Genomic DNA, 20,594 nt, shown 5'->3' with positions numbered 1-20,594 from the left:
TACAATTGACTGGTGCATAAGGTTGACATGTTATACTGAAATATATTATCAGCACCAATTTGTTTTGCACAGAACACCAGTTTTAATCAAGCGACCTCATTGCTTTCAGAAAATAAAGAGCGCTTATGCCAAAATGGCAAACTATCTCATATGAAATAATAGGCAGTTTAAGTCTGAAGTCTTAGAAAGCAGACAGATGCCACTAAATGAAGGATTTAATCAAAACCATTAACTCGAAATCCAAGGTGCTGAATTTGACATCCTAATCAACATTTGTCAATAGAGGCTGAACATCATTCTTAGAGGGTAAATTGATACCAAAAGTTCATAAACTAATTATTCTAGGTAAGAAAAATATACTTATATTATTAAAATAACAATTTACAAAGTATTAGGGATTTTAAGGATGCTTTTTCCTGTATTATATGCAAATGTCATGTACACATGTACATGTATTTCTATGTTTGAGCAGACTTGAATGTAGAGTAGTATTGACTACTTTTCAGGGCTAAATATGGAAAAGGAACTTGCATTTTTTAATGGTTGGATATTATATGAAGCAAAACACAACATGTTATGACTAGGCATAGTATGGTATTTGCATTGTTAATCCAAAGTTGAATACAAAATAAATCCCACTGTTTATAAAAATAAACATTAATCCTTTGTTAAACGATTACAAGAAAAGCCCCTCCTGTCCAGCCTTGCCTTAATTTGTTCTTTACTTTGGACAGGATACAAGTTATGCGCTTGTTTTCTTTTCAGATTGTAAAATAGTAAATATTTGACAACATTCCCTGTGTGGTGCCTCTTTCCCCCAAATAAGGGCCCCTCAGGTGAAAACAGGCGTGTTGATTCAATACACACCTGAATGGACTGTCATCTCCAGTGATAAACAGGTCAATAATAAATGAGTCAGTCTATTAGATTACAGTATTGGGAAATTCCTTCATGATAAGAAAACAAATGTATTGTGACATAAAAAAAGCATTAAAGTTAGTTTTTAAAAGATAAATTTCAACCTTGGATACAAGACAAGAATTAGTTAACATAGAAGTGAATATTAAATTGGGACTATCTAAGTGTGACATAAGTTTAACCTTTCCTCTGCACATGACAGAATAATTGATAGTTTTGGACTGGATATATTCAGAGATTGTAACAATATGGCTGTTTTATGAGAACAGGTAAGCTTAAAAGTTATTCAATTAGGTAATATGTATATGTTGATCTCAAAAGGCATTCAAATGGTTTAAGAAAATACCTTGATCGATATTTACTCATTTTATAAATGGTACAAGATACCCCTGGTCATTGACACTGTGACAACCTTTACTTTATACGGTATCACTCAAAATTAAAGGTTTACTTTTATATTTGAACTACAATGACTTAATATGAATATGAATATTCAATTTTAAACCTGGGCTTCAAATGTATTGTATAGGGGAACAGACAAAACTAATAGATCGGGATCAGAAACAGAATTAGCGGAAAGAGAAAATAAAGGATCAATGACCCATTCACACTTTCATCCATTATAAAGCAATATTATTTGAATTCAGTGATGCTGAAACATTTTCAACGAAACTGAAGATAATATTATACCAGTGATGCCTGAATTTATTTAATATCACTGGTAGGCCAACATTTAGATACAAAAAATAAAAATAGAATAAATAGGTTTCCTTTTTTCACCTCAATTCATATCTAAATATGAAAATTAACTGCCTCAAAATATTTTTGTCCCATTTTAATCTTAAATGAACTAGTCAATAAATTTGCAGGTATTATTTTGAAAGATGAGTTTTGGATTGATATGGATATTAAAGATTTATCTGAATTGTTCTTTGCCTGTCCTGTATATCTTACTATGTAATTGACCCTTCATAAATATGTCCTCTCCTCAATTTCTCACAACACAATTACCTAGCTATTTTTCTTATTCATTTTCAATTGTATATTGTAAGCATTGTGATTTTTTTTGAGATTTTAATTCTGTGTTTTCAGAATGAGGCTACAACCAAAGAGTCAAATCAGCATAATGTTGTTGGCGCTGCTTCTACAAGCAGTCCATGTCAGTGGGGAGATATGTGTGTCACCAACTGTACCATCCAACCTCTGTGAATGTAGGCTTGAAAATGGGGTGCGTAGGCTTAATTGCCAGGACAAGCGTCTCACAACCATTCCAACTTTCACACCAACCAATGACATCTTTGATGAAATAGACTTTACCTATTACATTCAAGAAAGTTCAGCCAGCAATAAAATTTCAAACATTCCAGACTATGCATTTGAAAATATAACTACCAAGAAAGTAAATCTGCTGACAAATCCAGTTTCATCAGTGAGTTTTAATGCATTTAACAGCAACAGATCAAAAACATACCTACAGGAACTACTTATAGAAGGGAATTTGACAAACTTACCACCAACAGATCCACTCGGGACCTTAACAAATCTAAAGTATTTGCATTTAAAAAGTTACCAAAAAATTGTACTAATAGGTGCGGATTTTCCATTTCCAAATCTTGTAACACTAATACTTGATACTTTCATTGGATTAACAACAGTGGATCCCGCTGCTTTTGCCCCCCTGCAGAATGTTAAAGAGTTACATCTTGAAAACATGCCATCCATGAAGACACTTCCAATACAGGCTTGGAATCAGCTACCAATGATCAAAGACCTCCGCCTTAAGGACCTTGCAGTATCCACCATTGAAGCTGGAACCTTCCACAGCTTACAAAACCTTGAATTCTTGTATATACATTACATATCAACATTAACGACTATACGAAATGGAACGTTTGGTGCAGCAAGCAACACACTAACGCACCTTTACCTCAAATACGATGATCTATCAGACCTTGGATTTTTGGCTTCAGAGACGTTTCCAAATCTTACCCATCTAGACCTGAGTTATAACACTAAACTGTACAATGGTCTCATCTCCCCAAACTTCACAACCCTGACTGCTTTGCGGACAATGAACTTGGGTGATGTAGGGCTATCTTCAGTGGGTAAAACAATGCTTTCTGGACTTGGTTTGCTTCATACACTTGATCTCTCGTACAATAACATTCAAACAGTAGAAAATCAGGCCTTTAGCTTAATGCCAAATCTAGTGGAATTACGGATGAGCAAACAGACACTTGCCATTAACTTTGAGCAGAATGCATTTCAAGGAATTGAATCTTCGTTGGAACATTTGCTACTGGATCTAAACAGAATCAGTTATACACAATTTTGGCCCTTACTTGAAACACTGACAAATCTTGTTGAACTGAATTTAGAAGGAACAGGACTCACTGAAATACGTGACTATACATTTCAGAATAACCAAAAATTATCCAATTTGCACCTTAAGTCAAACAGTATTTCATCCATAAACCAAAAGACATTTTTTGGCCCAAGAAATACTCTTCGAGTCCTTGACCTGTCCCTAAACCGTCTGACAACAATAAGTGCCTGTTTGTTCAGTGATTTTCAACCAAAGCCGACCTTCTACTTCACGGGCAATCCCCTCAACTGCACATGTGACCTGACTTGGCTGTTTGATTGGGTATTGACCCACCCTACGAGGCAGCAACAGATAGACGCAGCCCTTGCATATGTGGGAAAATGTGGATCCCCAGCTAATCTTGCAGGCAAGTATATGCTTGACGATTTTCAAAAGGTTGATATGTGTCCCACTGGGGGAGGGACCATACCCCAGTGTCCAGATCTGTATGCAACAACAACCCCAATACCGACTACAACAACCAGTGCTTCAACCATTGTCTCGACCACACCACCGCTAGCTCCAATACCAGACTTTGAGTTGCTTGTAGTCCTAGCAAGTGAAAACTTTATAGAACTAACATGGACCGTTTCAGACAAAACTGATGTTACAGGCTATCAAATTAACATGACTGCAAATTACATAAATGATCCTGTCATCAAGAATATTGTAAAAGAGGACAAAAATGTTAGATTTTATGAGCTAAAATCTGGGGAATACTTTTATTTCTGCTTAGCTTTAAGAATAAACAGTCAACTGAGGACTGAAACAAAAAAATGTGCCAGTGCTAATACACTACTTGTCCAGACAACAACAACTGAGGCTGTAACCCAAGCCCCAGAGGCAAACATTGGACTTATAGCTGGCCTCAGTGCCGGAGGAGCAATTCTCATCATTCTTATCATTGTCATAGTTTACCTACTGCTGAAGTCAAATAAACAAAAGAAGGCACCACCAAGTACCTCGCCAATGACTTTTACCATGCATCCACATGCAAATGTTCCCCAGGCCGGTGGCACAGCAAAACGGTTTGCCAAGAAGCCAGACAAAGAGGGCGCCACACCTGATGATATAAATATCACAATGATATCAAATGGTGATATGAACAAAGGCCGCATATCCGCTGGTAGCTACCAAGAATTGCATACAAAAGGTTTGGACAATAATCCAATGCCTTCTTCGTCAAAAAATGGGGCATACGCAATTGGTCCTGATCATCGACGAGGGGCATATCCAAGCAGTCCAAGCAGTCCAGATCATTATACTAACAGTTTTGACCAAAGACCTTTACCCCAAGCCCCGGGAGGAAGGCGTGGGTATGTTAATACAGGTTATAAGAAAAGCAACGAACACTTACCAGAGACCTCCAAAAATGAATATTCGGAAGCGAGGTATTAGTTTACACTGCATGGATGGCAATTGTTCTACTGTGTAGGATAAGTGATGGATGTAATTCAAGTTTCCTTTATTCACTCATTCCATAACATACATGGATACTTGAGGTAACAAGAATAGTGTAGCACATAAGTTTGAACTATTCTAAGTGCATGTAAGTGTGACATATGGTAATGTTAATACCAGTTTAACATGACTTCTGTTTACATGCAGCTACTATGCAGAAAGTGTAATTGTATTCAAGAAACATATAGATCTGTGAACACAGCTTATTGTGGAATGAACAAAAGACAGTCTGTGTTCGCTGGAATGATTTGGCTCCATAAGCAGCCACAAATACAATGTGTTCTGAACCTTACAATGATATGGGTCAATTTTGACCGAGTTCATGAAAACTGGAGGTGCATAACTCTTGTTTCAAGCCATACTGACATTGCTTAACAAATGTTTCACACACATACTGATTAATTCTGACACAATGGCTTTTAAAAGCAAGCACAACCTGCTGTGATATTATATATTATAATTTATGTACATATCAAAGAATTATATATGTACATATATGTTGCTTTATTTAACTGGATTCATACATTCCTTTTTACTTGATACCATTATTTCACTATTATATATAATCATGCTCATTTATTTTATTAAATCTTTTTAATTTTTTGTATATAATTTGCATCATTGTCAACTGCGAGCGGGGCCTAACATAATAATGCATTTAATTTGTTCGCACACAGGAACTTCACAAGTGAACAAACAGCCTTGAAATAATTGAAGCATGGTACTTGAATACAATTTTCTCAAGTATTCGTGATCTTCTTTCTACTTAACATCTAAATAGGAATGGGATGTTTAAGTTGTTCTCCTTTAATCTGACCTTAGCTTTACAGATTTAAGAAAACATTTAACACAAACACATTTAGAACGAAGTTAAGCAGTTATTGCATTGAATTATATAACTGAATTTTTAGAAGAAGATTTTTACTCAATACACTTTATGTATAAGCAATTATTACCATCCAAGGTTGGTTAAATGGTCTGGTTATTTATTTTAAACAGCTCATTTTTCTAAAAGGCTGCATGTGTATTGCCCTATATCAAAAGCTATTTACAAGTTTCATGTTAAATGATAATATTCCTTTGTTCATGGTAATGTTTAGCTTGTTTAGATAGGATGTTTTGAACCAGTTGACCTTGTTCAAAAGCATTTGTTTAGTTAACATTAGTGCCAAGTTTGGTTCACATTTCAGCAACTACATTAAGCTTGTATTAGTTGAAACATGCATCACTTTTGGGAAAAAAACTTACAAGTTTCAAAATACAACTCCTAGATATAGATCTATATATCTTTTATATTAGGCAAAGTATTTGGCAATTATAGAACATAATATTTCTCAGCTGTTTTTGAATTTCTAAAAGCGCATAATATAAATGAAATCATTCATTTGTAAATGTATCACTGAACAGCTAAGAACGATTATATTTTACATTCCATAAATCAGAGGTGTAAATTTCATAAATAATACATATTGGGCTAATAGTTCAGAACTTTGTTGAAGTTAACAACACGATTAACAGCATCACTGTTAACTTTTAAACGTAAAATATTTGTTCATGTGCTCACAAATTCAATTATTTAATTATAAACAAGTACAGCTGAAACTTTTTTCTCATATGTTGCCTGAAATACAGCGGATCACAATTAATGTATCCATTAAACTTCCAGAGCAGCAAGGACTTAAAGTTAACAATGATGAAGTTAACATTTTTGTTAGCTTCAACAGAATTCTGAACAGTATCCTGTTTTATCTCAACGAATGTCTGATGTGCTACATGTATGTACCTTGTACTATTGTTATTTGTTGAAATATAACTCTATTAATGGTTGTGAAAATGATAATATATCCTGTTAAAGTACTTCTTTATATTGTCTTTGTTATTTTTTATATTGTTCATGAAATGTTTATAGATATAATGTTTACTATGAGAAATAAATATTTTGTATATTTTTCTTGTTATGAGTTATAAATAGTGACATCTTTTTAACATTGATTGTATATAAACTTAGCAAAACGTGCCTGCCGATCTATTAAACAAAGCATGTTAACATCGCCATTATGCACTGATGTCAATGTTATGTTATACCACCGCCCAAACTAGAACTAGCCTTTTTTAAAACACGTTTACAGTCTCGTTTGATGTAACCGCACCGCAATTGTATTTGCGGCTGTGCCTGATGTGGACTGCTTATGATATCCGTGGCACACCCAAAGATATCTCCACTTTTTGTTCAAGCTAAGAGATTATATGTTACACGTACTTATACCGTATGTACACCCATTACTGACAATCTTTGCATGTGGTCGCAAATTAAAATCCTTCAGCAGATAATCATTGATAGGGGGCAGAATTAAAAGAGCTACTTTTCAATGCTTTAAATTAAAACCTTGAAATGCTCAGTCCATTTGCAAACAGAAGCAATGAACATTCTTCACAGCCAAAATAGCATAAAAAACATCCATGGTGGTCTGTTACCAAACTGTTCGAAGCAGGCAAACTTGAACATGGCTATTACCTGGGTCATATCTTCGCTTGACTTTCATTGTTTCATAATCGATACTTTCAATTCCTTACACTATGTTAATTACTCAAATTACAAAGCTCTATTTGATGTATTGCATGGTAAATAGTCTCGGGTTTACATCCATGAAAATACTTATTTATTACGTTTAAATTTGCACCTTCCATTGGGGCTAATTGGTCATGTAAGGAACATATACCCAATGTATCAAGTAGGTATTACATTTCTTCACAAGGCCAAAAAATATATCCGAGTTTAAAGGTGCACAATATGGGTTGAAGCCAAAATGTTTTTTATAATTAACTCACTTTGACTTTAATGAGCAAATCAAAAACATATGATTGTGGTACAATGAAAAAAGTATTAATGATAGTTTGGCCCTGAGGAATTTATGGCCATGTTGCTATTAATTAAACAACAAGACGCCAATGTGGCAATGCCACATTAAAGCTGGATTTTTTATTTGACGATGCAACTTGCAGACCTAGGATTTGAGCTAGTGACCTAATATTTTTAACCAAACAGACCCATATTTATACTTATCAGAGATATTGTTCATACTAATAATCTGATCAACAGAAACTATTCCATTTGTGTGAGGAAAAATGAATATTTTTCCTTAGATTTGACCTAGCCCACCCGCTCAAACTCCGGCGGGGGGGGGGGGGGGGGGGGGGGGGGGGGGGGGGGGGGGGGGGGGGATCATTAAAGTTTAATGAGTTATGATAATGGACTAAAATTGGCATCAACATTTATTGGTTGCTATTAAGGCAAGGGTTCTTTTGTTTTTGTTTGAAGTCAAGTCGACACTGGAAAACAAGTCGCGAATGCTTAGCATGACATTTGGGTTGTTGATAATGAAAAAAATTGAAAATGTATGTTTTTAACTGTAATCAACATAAATAGTCAATAAACTACAAAAAATCATCTACGGTCAAAAAAAAATCCAGGCCAAGGTAAGGCTTGAGTTGCCCTAAACATAGGGATTTTTCTTAAGGCCTAACTGAAAATGTGTTAATGCAATAAAAAGTAAACTAAAAAATCAAAACATTTCAAAAAACCTATTCTCCAATGAAACAAATTGTCATCTGATCATCAACTAGTTTGAAATATATCTTAGGCTGTATTAATAAAAGCTTTTCATTGAATGTAATCATATGCCTTTATCACTTGTATCATGTTTTTTCTTATGTTCATATTTTTTGGTAAAAACAGTGTTAGTTTTGTTTTTATAAACTTAGAAAAAAATAGTTTTTCACTAAGTTGAAAATTTCGAATAATATGCTTTATAAATATTTATTCTTTTCTGCATAACTACAAATGTTATCTGAGTCATGTACATGAATTTCATTGAATCCCCCCCCCCCAAGTATTTATATTTCATTACAAGCAATGCCATTCATTTATATGTAACCATCATGCATTTCAAGATATCTAAAAAAATGGTAAAAAAAACCCTAAAACTGAATTTAAAGCAAACGACAACCATGTAATAACACACTGTGACAATATTCATGTTATTTGTTGATGTAAGGATTGTAAACATCTGACAATGTCTGATTAATCGAAATGGTATCTGTTGAGGATATGATTACAGTACGGATATATGCCCTCACACGCACAAGTTAGCCACACGAGCGGGCCGGACTTACCACCGCTACAAAAGGATGAACTTGCAATCAAATCTGGGAAGATCTTTACAAATAATTATGCATGTAATTAACATATTGTAATTGAAATATCTTTGGAAATCTATTATCTATCACAAATATTTGTTGGTTTTAATGTTAAAAGATCACCTGCAGAACATTTATCTTTCTTATGAAAGCAATTATTATACTGTTTGTCTTTTTTACAAAAAATACAACATTGATATTACCATAAAAATGAAAACAACTTCAACATTTCAAGAGAATATGACTATGGAAATGAAAACAGAAATGCTTGCAGTTAGATCCTTTAGGGTTCATTATTAAAGTTACCAGTAAATTTCTGTGTTTATTTAACATACCGAGTGCTGTTTTAATAAAGAATTTTAAGCATAACTTCAATTCTCTGATATTTGTTTTGACATAACATATGGCAGTTAATTTTATTTCCACAACTTTGAGTACAGTTTTAATACTGGCTTCAAGTAATAAAACTTTGATGCTAAGATGATTTCAATTCACGACTTAAATCGACTCTGATCATTATTCATACAGCCCCGTGATTTTTACGAAACTAAATTTCTCTCTGTTAATATCAGTGTCACCAAGAAGACTGTATTTCAGTATTGTGCACTTGGAAAATGAGACTCACTATCCATAAATTATAGAAAGGTTCGCTGTTGACAACCTATTGTATATGTTCAGTACACTAGTATAAAATACACTGAATAATTCATTAACGTTGACATCATACACTTTTTTTGGCAAATTTACTTAGTAAAACAGCTTAAGATATTTGCCCAAGGCTGCATTTTGTAATTAAGCCTATGCATTAGTTTAAAGCTGCACTCTCACAGATTGACAATTTTTATCGTTTAAAAAAAAATGGTCACAAAATCTGCTGATTTTGTCATCAATGCCTTCAATTCAGTCATATAAGATAACTCACAACAGAACAGATCTCAATTGTTTGGAAAAACTGGCGAAGATTTCATTTTTCTTAAATGGTTAGAAACACTTTTAACCATAAAACATCAATTTTCAAAATAAAGACATAAATACTGTGATCTGCTCTTTTGTCAGCAGTCTTATATCACTGGTTTTCAGACATTTACGCAAAAAATGGCTCGTTCCAATACAAAAAATAAATAAGTTGTCAAAACAAACAATCTGTGCGAGTGCAGCTTTAACCTGTAGCAAAAAACAGAACAGTCTCGACTGTCACACAATTTAGTATTACATGATACGGCAATTACATGATACGGCAATTACATGATACGGCAATTACCTATACAGACAGATGTAAAGATCACTACTTTGGAAGTAAATCGAAATAAGAACACAAATATCTTTTACATAATAATGTGTAACAAAGGCTCGGCGCACAATGAATGTTATACTTAATACAAATGGAAATAATAAAGTCCTTGTTGATCGAGCCAAGTGCTCCATTCAACTACAAACACATTTAAACAATGTTGTTGTTTTTTTATCTTGATACAAAATTTCAAACATCATATATGCAGGGCAAGCATTCTTAAAATTTCAAACATCATATATGCAGGGCAAGCATTCTTAAAATTTCAAACATCATATATGCAGGGCAAGCATTCTTAAAATTTCAAACATCATATATGCAGGGCAAGCATTCTTAAAATTTCAAACATCATATATGCAGGGCAAGCATTCTTAAAATTTCAAACATCATATATGCAGGGCAAGCATTCTTAAAATTTCAAACATCATATATGCAGGGCAAGCATTCTTAAAATTTCAAACATCATATATGCAGGGCAAGCATTCTTAAAATTTCAAACATCATATATGCAGGGCAAGCATTCTTAAAATTTCAAACATCATATATGCAGGGCAAGCATTCTTAAAGATCTTAAGTCAGTTCCTAACTACCTTAAGTTATTTCCTTAATTAAGCATCTCGCTGGTCATTCGATATAATAACTTAATAAAATCTGAATTACTTTATTTTCATTGATTTTATTGAACATTCATACTATTATTCTAAAATCACTTGTACTTTTCCTTTAATTTGGCTATGAAATTTTAAAGAACTCGACTTAATGAACCAGACAATTGTAACCACGCCCCCCCCCAGGTCCGGGGGGATAGCGGGGTAAATGGGCTGTGTTTTTACCTTTCAGGTGGTTTTGTCTTCCTGCCAAAAATAGCGGGGTATGGTCCTTACCTATGGTCCCTGGGGTGCAGGGGCATTTTACCAGCAGTTCATCTCTGCAGGGCGGGAATTTTACCCGGGCTTGGTTGGACCAAAAGTCAAAGGGGGGGGGGGGGCGTGGTTACAATTGACTGGTGCATAAGATAAGAAATGACTTCAGGCCCCAATTTCTCGAAACTTCTTAAGTCCCTTATAACAGGATTAAGCTAATCTCACTATTTTTGTTATTCTATAAAATGTGTTTTATTTACTTCTTTTAGAAATTATGTAAGAATAATCTGTATGATTATCAGAATAAACCATTTTTAATTTATCAAAATCCATTTTCAGTATGTATTTTGGCTAATTGAAATAAGCGACTTAAGCCTATTAAGCTTAAGAAGTTTAGAGAAATTGGGGCCAGATGTTTATGAACACCTGCTGACATTTTGCTTTGTTTTCTCTTTAGCCAGTTTTTACTATTTTTCATTTAGAAATATCAACTTTCATATGTGTAGATGTAGGGAAGACAGTTTCATAACAATTACAATAACAAAGCTATATGTCACGGCCGTATTAAAGGGACACATTATAAGTTAAAGCATTTTTATTGTTTTCTATTTTATAACATTATTATGTTAAACTCATTTGACACTCAGATCAAGGGAAGATAGAGCATTTGGTGAACAGATGAAAAAAATAAATATCTTTTGTAAATGATTTTTTAGGCTTCATGGCCTCAAATCAACCAGTTAAAACCAAATAAACATGAGCCGTTGTAAGACAGCGCGCTCGACTACGCCGCTTTGACTTAGAATACAATAACAATGTAATAATACCAAGTTTGGTCTCTTTATGTCAAACCTAACTAAAATTATTTGATACATAAGGTGACTTTGATGCTGCCCTCCCACCAGCCCGCCCAAAGAATGATGCAAGTCATTCAAATAACTTGATTTCCCATTATGAAAATGTGGTAATAAATATACAAATATGCCTTTCAAAGGAAATTTCAAAAAAAAAAATTAAAAAAATCAAGGGCCATAACTTGTATTTAGGCTTAAAAAGGAGTTATGTTTCTTGTTGTAAGATGGTCATAAATAATTTTGAATTTTATTAAGTGCATTTAAAGAACAGTTTAGTAGTTTTTTTTATTAAAATCCCAACTCGCCCTTAACTTTTACTTGCCTAAAACTTTAACCTAAGTCAATCAGGGGCCATAACTTGTATTAAGGATATGGAGTTATGTAACCTCATTGAGTGATGGTCCTGAACAATTGTGTGAAGTATTAAGTCAATTGAATGAAGGGTATAGAAGTTATTAAACAATATCCCAATCTGCCCTAAAACTTTAACCTAAGTTCCATAGTCAATCAGGGGCCATAATTTGTATAAAAGATAATATGGACTTATCTAACCTCATTATGGGATGGCTCTGAACATCTGTGTGAAGTATTAAGTCAATTGAATGTAGGGTATTGGACTTATAAGTGAAAATCCCAACTTGCCCTAAAACTTTAACCGGACGCCGACGCTGGGGCGAGTAGTATAGCCCACCTATTCTTCAAATAGTCGAGCTAAAAAGGCACCAAAATATCACTTACATCTGTAAAATGTTGTTTTTTTTTGTTTGATCATTAAAGTGAAACAAGTTAAACATAATAATGCATTAAAATTTAAATATAAACAAGAGGGCCAAATGGCCCTGAATCGCTCACCTGTCATATATTGCACATTCTTCCATTATATACAAATATTGAAAACCTAAGCCTATGAACACGGGGCGTGGCCAATTTTGACCCCAGGGCTAAAGTTTGAACAATCTTAATAGTGGTCCGATAAACAATGCTTCATACCAAAATCTAAGGCCTTCGCCTTTTGGTTTCGGAGAAGAAGATTTTATAAGTTTTCATCATATACATATATAAGGAAACCCATGACCGCCTGGGTGGGGCCATTTTTTGACCCCAGGGGCAAAGATTGAACAATATTGGTACAAGTCAACTAGATGATATATCATGCCAAATATCTAAGCTCTTGTCACTACTTGATTTTACGTGTGTATCTATATATGTATATTTGTTATTAATTGTTGTATGTGGCGAATATTGAAAATTGGTATGTGTACTAAATATGTTATCCAGTTTAAATTAAGACGTTACTTGTCTTTGTGAGTTCGGAGAAGATTTTTTTAACACATATAGAGAAAACCCATCAGCCCCGGGGTGTGGCCAATTTTGACCCCAGGTCCATAATTTGAACAAACTTTGTAGAGGTCCACTAGACGATGAATCATGCCAAATATCTAAGCTCTAAGCCACGTAAGTTCAGGAGATGATTTTTGAACTTTTCACTACAAACATATAGAGAAAACCCATGACCCTCCAAGGGGGCGGGGCCAATTTTGACCCCAAGGCCATAATTTGAACAATCTTTGTAGAGGTCCACTAGACGATGAATCATGCCAAATATCTAAGCTCTAGTCCAAGTAAGTTCAAAGGAGAAGATTTTTGAAGTTTTCACTATAAACATATAGAGAATACCCTAACCCCCTCGGGCGGGGCCAATTTTGACCCCAAGGCCATAATTTGAACAATCTTTGTAGAGGTCCACTAGACGATGAATCAAGCCAAATATCTAAGCTCTAAGCAACGTAAGTTCAGATGAGATTTTTGATTTCTTAAACAAATAGAGAAAACCCATGACCACACAGGGGTGGGGCCAATTTTGACCCCAGGGCCATAATTTGAACAATCTTTGTAGAGGTCCACTAGACGATGAATCATGCCAAATATCTAAGCTCTAGTCCAAGTAAGTTCAGAGGAGAAGATTTTTGAAGTTTTAACTATAAACATATCAAGTATACCCATGACCCCCCGGGGCGGGGCCAATTTTGACCCCAAGGCCATAATTTGAACAATCTTTGTAGAGGTCCACTAGACAATGAATCATGCCAAATATCTAAGCTCTAGTCCAAGTAAGTTAAGAGGAGAAGATTTTTGAAGTTTTAACTATAAACATATAGAGAAAACCCATGACCCCCCGGGGCGGGGCCAATTTTGACCCCAAGGCCATAATTTGAACAATGTTAGTAAAGGTCCACTAGACGATGAATCATGCCAAATATCTGAGCTCTAGTCCAAGTAAGTTAAGAGGAGAAGATTTTTGAAGTTTTAACTATAAACATATAGAGAAAACCCATGACCCCCCGGGGCGGGGCCAATTTTGACCCCAAGGCCATAATTTGAACAATGTTAGTAAAGGTCCACTAGACGATGAATCATGCCAAATATCTGAGCTCTAGTCCAAGTAAGTTCAGAGGAGAAGATTTTTGAAGTTTTAACTATAAACATATCAAGTATACCCATGATCCCCAGGGGCGGGGCCAATTTTGACCCCAAGGCCATAATTTGAACAATCTTTGTAGAGGTCCACTAGACAATGAATCATGCCAAATATCTAAGCTCTAGTCCAAGTAATTTAAGAGGAGAAGATTTTTGAAGTTTTAACTATAAACATATAGAGAAAACCCATGACCCCCCGGGGCGGGGCCAATTTTGACCCCAAGGCCATAATTTGAACAATGTTAGTAAAGGTCCACTAGACAATGAATCATGCCAAATATCTAAGCTCTAGTCCAAGTAAGTTAAGAGGAGAAGATTTTTGAAGTTTTAACTATAAACATATAGAGAAAACCCATGACCCCCCGGGGCGGGGCCAATTTTGACCCCAAGGCCATAATTTGAACAATCTTTGTAGAGGTCCACTAGACAATGAATCATGCCAAATATCTAAGCTCTAGTCCAAGTAAGTTAAGAGGAGAAGATTTTTGAAGTTTTAACTATAAACATATCAAGTATACCCATGATCCCCAGGGGCGGGGCCAATTTTGACCCCAAGGCCATAATTTGAACAATCTTTGTAGAGGTCCACTAGACAATGAATCATGCCAAATATCTAAGCTCTAGTCCAAGTAAGTTAAGAGGAGAAGATTTTTGAAGTTTTAACTATAAACATATAGAGAAAACCCATGACCCCCTGGGGCGGGGCCAATTTTGACCCCAAGGCCATAATTTGAACAATGTTAGTAAAGGTCCACTAGACGATGAATCATGCCAAATATCTAAGCTCTAGTCCAAGTAATTTCAGAGGAGAAGATTTTTGAAGTTTTAACTATAAACATATAGAGCATACCCATGACCCCCCGGATCGGGGCCAATTTTGACCCCAGGGCCATAATTTAAACAAACTTTGTAGAGGTCCACTAGACGATGAATCATGACAAATATCTAAGCTCTAGGCCAAGTAAGTTTAGAGGAGAAGATTTTTTAAGTTTTCACTATAAACATATAGAGAACACCCATGACCCCCCGGGGCGGGGCCAATTTTGACCCAAGGACCATAATTTGAACAATCTTGGTAGAGGACCATTTGGTGATCCTACCTACCATATATCAACGGCCTAAGCCTTGTGGTTTGGGAGAAGAAGATTTTTAGTTTTTCCTTTCCGTTGCCATGGCAACCAGAGTTCTGCATGGAATTCAATTCTTTGAACAATTTTCAAAGGGGACCACCCATGGAACATTTCTGTGAAGTTTGGATGAAATTGGCTATTACTTTATGAGGAGATGTCGTTTAAAGTAAAAGTTTACAGACGGACGCCGGACAAATTGTGATCACAAAAGCTCACCTTGTCACTGTGTGACAGGTGAGCTAACAAGACTAATAATTTGCTTGCACTATTCATTGTAAGCAGCTTTTTTTTTAAATCAGTTTTGCTTGATTTTTCCCCCAAGATATAACTGAATGGTTTAGTTATTAAACCTTTGATCACCAATAAGAAAGAAGAAACTGGGAAAATGTCAGGCTATCAGACAATAATGGAACATTCAGGTTAACACAGATTTGCTAAAGGATAAAACCTTCATCCTGCCATAAAAAAATGTCTGATGCAGAAATCACGCCAGGATGTTACACTTCATGTTGACCTAGTGACCTAGTTATTGACTGCGGATGACCCAATATCGAACTTGACCTAGATTTTATAGAGATGATCATTCTGACCAAGTTGCATTGAGATTAGGCTAAAATTGTGACCTCTAATGTGTTCACAAGGTATTTCTACTAATTGACCTACTGACCTAGTTTTTGACCCCAGATGACCCAATATCGAACTTGACCTAGATTACATAGAGATGATCAGTCTGACCAAGTTTCATAAAGATTAGGTCAAAATTGTGACCTCTGTTGTGTTCACAAGGTTTTTCTAATAATTGACCTAGTGACCTAGTTATTGACTGCGGATGACCCAATATCGAACTTGACCTAGATTTTATAGAGATGATTATTCTGACCAAGTTGCATTGAGATTAGGCTAAAATTGTGACCTCTATTGTGTTCACAAGGTTTTTGTACTAATTGACCTAGTGACCTAGTTGTTGACCGCGGATGACCCAATATCGAACTTGACCTACATTTTATAGAGATGATCATTCTGACCAAGTTGCATTGAGATTAGGCTAAAATTGTGACCTCTATTGTGTTCACAAGGTTTTTCTACTAATTGACCTAGTGACCTAGTTTTTGACCTGGGTTGACCCAATATGGAACTTGACCTAGCTTATGTTAAGATGATCATTCTGACCAAGTTTCATTAAGATAAGGCTAAAATTGTGACCTCTATTTTGTTCACAAGGTTTTTCTAATAATTGACCTAGTGACCTAGTTATTGACTGCGTATGACCCAATATCGAACTTGACCCAGATTTTATAGAGATGATCATTCTGACCAAGTTGCATTAAGATTAGCCTAAAATTGTGACCTCTATTGTGTTCACAAGGTTTTTGTACTAATTGACCTAGTGACCTAGTTATTGACCGTGGATGACCCAATATCAAACTTGGCCTAGATTTTATAGAGATGATCATTCTGACCAAGTTGCATTGAGATTAGGCTAAAATTGTGACCTCTATTGTGTTCACAAGGTTTTTCTAATAATTGACCTAGTGACCTAGTTATTGACCGTGAATGACCCAATATCAAACTTGACCTACATTTTACAGCGATGATCATTCTGACCAATTTGCATTGAGATTAGGCTAAAATTGTGACCTCTATTGTGTTCACAAGGTTTTTCTACTAATTGACCTAGTGACCTAGTTATTGACCGCGGATGACCCAATATCGAACTTGACCTAGATTTTATAGAGATGACCATTCTGACCAAGTTGCATTGAGATTAGGCTAAAATTGTGACCTCTAATGTGTTCACAAGGTATTTCTACTAATTGACCTACTGACCTAGTTTTTGACCCCAGATGACCCAATATCGAACTTGACCTAGATTTCATAGAGATGATCAGTCTGACCAAGTTTCATAAAGATTAGGTCAAAATTGTGACCTCTGTTGTGTTCACAAGGTTTTCAGTGCTCCAGCTAGCCTGTTTTTCAATGGCGCAGCGCCCGTGCCCCTTTTCTTACCGCCCTGCCCCTTTTTTGAGTAGTGCCCTTTTCACAAATGCTCTATTAGCGCTAATTATCCCGTTAGTGCCCTTTTTACTATTGAAATCATTATTAAAGATCGGCAGCCGCTGTCATAATTGAGACAAATTACGTAATATTTATGATAATAGTGTTCCCGCTAGGTGTCACCATGTTGCCCCATTGCCGACTGCTTAAAATATGCCGTACTGTCCTTTCATCTTCCCATGTGCCTTGTCCAAGTCATATGACAGCTAATTGTGTATTTGTGTAGTGAGCAGACGACATGTGTTTTCATAACCGGTCATCTTTTAATCCGATAATTAGCAAAAGCCAAATAGGGAACATCGGCAGGAGGCGGAGCTATTGAATACCAGCCAATAAGAATATACATTGAGAACTCGTTTATTCAATGATGAAAGTTCATAAAATGCGATAGAAAATGTGAGGGGATAGTGAAAAATGTTGTCAAGCACAATTAAATATTTTTAAATAATTGTTTATTGTATTGTACAGACGAGACTCGCCATTTTAAACAGTGTTGATTTGAAGCAGACGGTCACTGCCGATTTATAAACACAGGAAAAGTGGCGCTAACACAATCAAATACATCACTTATTCAGTAAATGTTTTGAGAGTTTATTTGTAAAATATTGATGATGAAAATTTCTTTGTAACACACAAAAATATGTTGATGCTTTATCTAGTGTTTACCTATCATATCCACGATCTTGTCAAAATTCGCCAAAACCGCCATTTTGTCAGACCGAATTTAGGAGTTATTTTATTAATGTTTTATGTTTTATAAGTGACTTTTAAGAAAGGGCAGTGATTTTTATTGTCATTTTATTCTAAAACATGAGCATATTAAACATTATTTTACCAAAGACAATTCAATAACAGCCAGGCTGAATGTAACATTCGTACCCAATCCTGAACGTACCAAATTAAGATTCGTCCCTTACATATTTGTTTTTTGTGTATTTATTTATTTGATTGCTTCACATGTTCAACTGTCTTTGTTTTTTCTTCATTTTACATGATTTTTAGGAGAAATATGTGGCATTGCACTAAAGAAGACTCCAGTCAAGTGCAATCACACTATACCACAGACAATAAGACAAATTTTAATTTTGATATTAAAACACACCCTTCTAAATTTTGAGAAAAAGCCCCATTTTGTTCAAGTCTGAAAATCATGGAAAATGATTTAAAATGAGTATGAAAACAAAACAAATTCTAGGGTGAGACCTCCCCCCCCCCCCCAGAAAAAAAAACCTTGTGACAGGGGTGGACCCCTCCCACAACCACCCCCATACGCCCCTACACGACTCATGTAGCTTGCCCTTTTCAAAACTCCACCCTGCCCTTTTCAAATCCTGGCTGGAGCACTGGTTTTTCTAATAATTGACCTAGTGACCTAGTTATTGACTGCGGATGACCCAATATCGAACTTGACCTAGATTTTATAGAGATGATTATTCTGACCAAGTTGCATTGAGATTAGGCTAAAATTGTGACCTTTATTGTGTTCACAAGGTTTTTGTATTAATTGACCTAGTGACCTAGTTGTTGACCGCGGATGACCCAATATCGAACTTGACCTACATTTTATAGAGATGATCATTCTGACCAAGTTGCATTGAGATTAGGCTAAAATTGTGACCTCTATTGTGTTCACAAGGTTTTTCTACTAATTGACCTAGTGACCTAATTATTGACCGCGGATGACCCAATATCGAACTTGACCTAGATTTTATAGAGATGACCATTCTGACCAAGTTGCATTGAGATTAGGCTAAAATTGTGACCTCTATTGTGTTCACAAGGTTTTTCTACTAATTGACCTAGTGACCTAGTTTTTGACCCCAGATGACCCAATATCGAACTTGACCTAGATTTTATAGAGATGATCAGTCTGACCAAGTTTCATAAAGATTAGGTCAAAATTGTGACCTCTATTGTGTTCACAAGCAATTGTGAACGGACGGACGGACGGACGGACGATGGACGAAGAGTGATCACAAAAGCTCACCTTGTCACTACGTGACAGGTGAGCTAAAAAATGGCACCAACCTATAATGTGCCCCTTTAAAAGATTAAATGATTTGAAGCTTAACTTAAAAGTTATATCCTTTAACCAGAGCAAATACTGCTAACAGGATATTAAATAAGAATACATACAGTAATACGTGCATAAACTGTTTTTCAATATTCAAAAGCAAATAAAACACAAGAGGTATTGTAACAATTGGGGTATTTTGATGACTAAGAAGGGTGACATCAGATTTAAATTAAGGCGGGGCTGGTTTTTATTCAACCATTCAATTGACCACTAAAGGGATTATGCATCCGCAATAAATAACAGGATTTGGTTGTATAATCAAATAGATTACTTTGACCACCTTTGACAAACAGTGTCTGAAAAGTGACCAAGTTGAGAGCTGGGCTCCCATATGCATCATGTTTTATTTGAGAAAGAACATTAAGTCAAAACGTAAAATATTAAACCTCGCTATTTTAATAGTATTGTAGTTTGAATCGTTTCGCTATGACTTAAAGATATTGGTATCAGTAATTTCAATATTCAGAAAGTTCTATATTTTAACTTGATATCATCTCACTTAACAAACAAAATGTCTTTTTTTTACGCACAAGATTCAGAAAGTTCTCAATTTAAACGTGATATCATTAAAATAAACAAACAGAAAGCCTTCTATTTTTATGATGTTTGATTTATACCAAATCACGAGCCTACATTGTTATAAACATGTATTAATAATCCATAAATTTGACCATATACTTGAATAAACATTTTCAACAATTTTACAGTTTTAAAGTCATGTTTGTTAGAAGACCAAAAGTATGAAATGCATTTCCATTATATATGGTAAAATTCAATAAAAAAAACAAAATAGCTGATAAATGATTGCTTCAATAAGTTATATATCTTTAGTCTAGACATTTCGGTTTTGAACACCAAAATTATGATATAGAACATATCGTGTAAAATCTAAATCATTAAGGAAG

At 35.1% G+C, this 20,594-nt stretch overlaps 2 protein-coding genes across 2 annotated transcripts in view; one reads left to right on the top strand and one right to left on the bottom strand.

Annotated features, from left to right (window-relative positions):
- Positions 1-20,594, bottom strand: part of LOC128209936 (autophagy-related protein 2 homolog B-like) — an 84,519-nt gene that overhangs the window by 49,005 nt on the left and 14,920 nt on the right. The gene's annotated exons all lie outside the window — the stretch shown is intronic.
- On the top strand, positions 873-6,690 carry LOC128209938 (insulin-like growth factor-binding protein complex acid labile subunit). Its single transcript, XM_052914211.1, has 2 exons — positions 873-1,187; positions 2,011-6,690. Exon 2 carries the CDS (start codon positions 2,012-2,014, stop codon positions 4,679-4,681), a length of 2,670 nt encoding a protein of 889 aa, XP_052770171.1. The 5' UTR covers positions 873-1,187; position 2,011; the 3' UTR covers positions 4,682-6,690.

The sequence above is a fragment of the Mya arenaria genome, chromosome 11 (assembly GCF_026914265.1).
Source record: "Mya arenaria isolate MELC-2E11 chromosome 11, ASM2691426v1".
In the NCBI taxonomy this organism is placed as follows: Eukaryota; Metazoa; Mollusca; class Bivalvia; order Myida; family Myidae; genus Mya; species Mya arenaria.
This window is presented reverse-complemented; position numbering and strand designations above follow the sequence as displayed.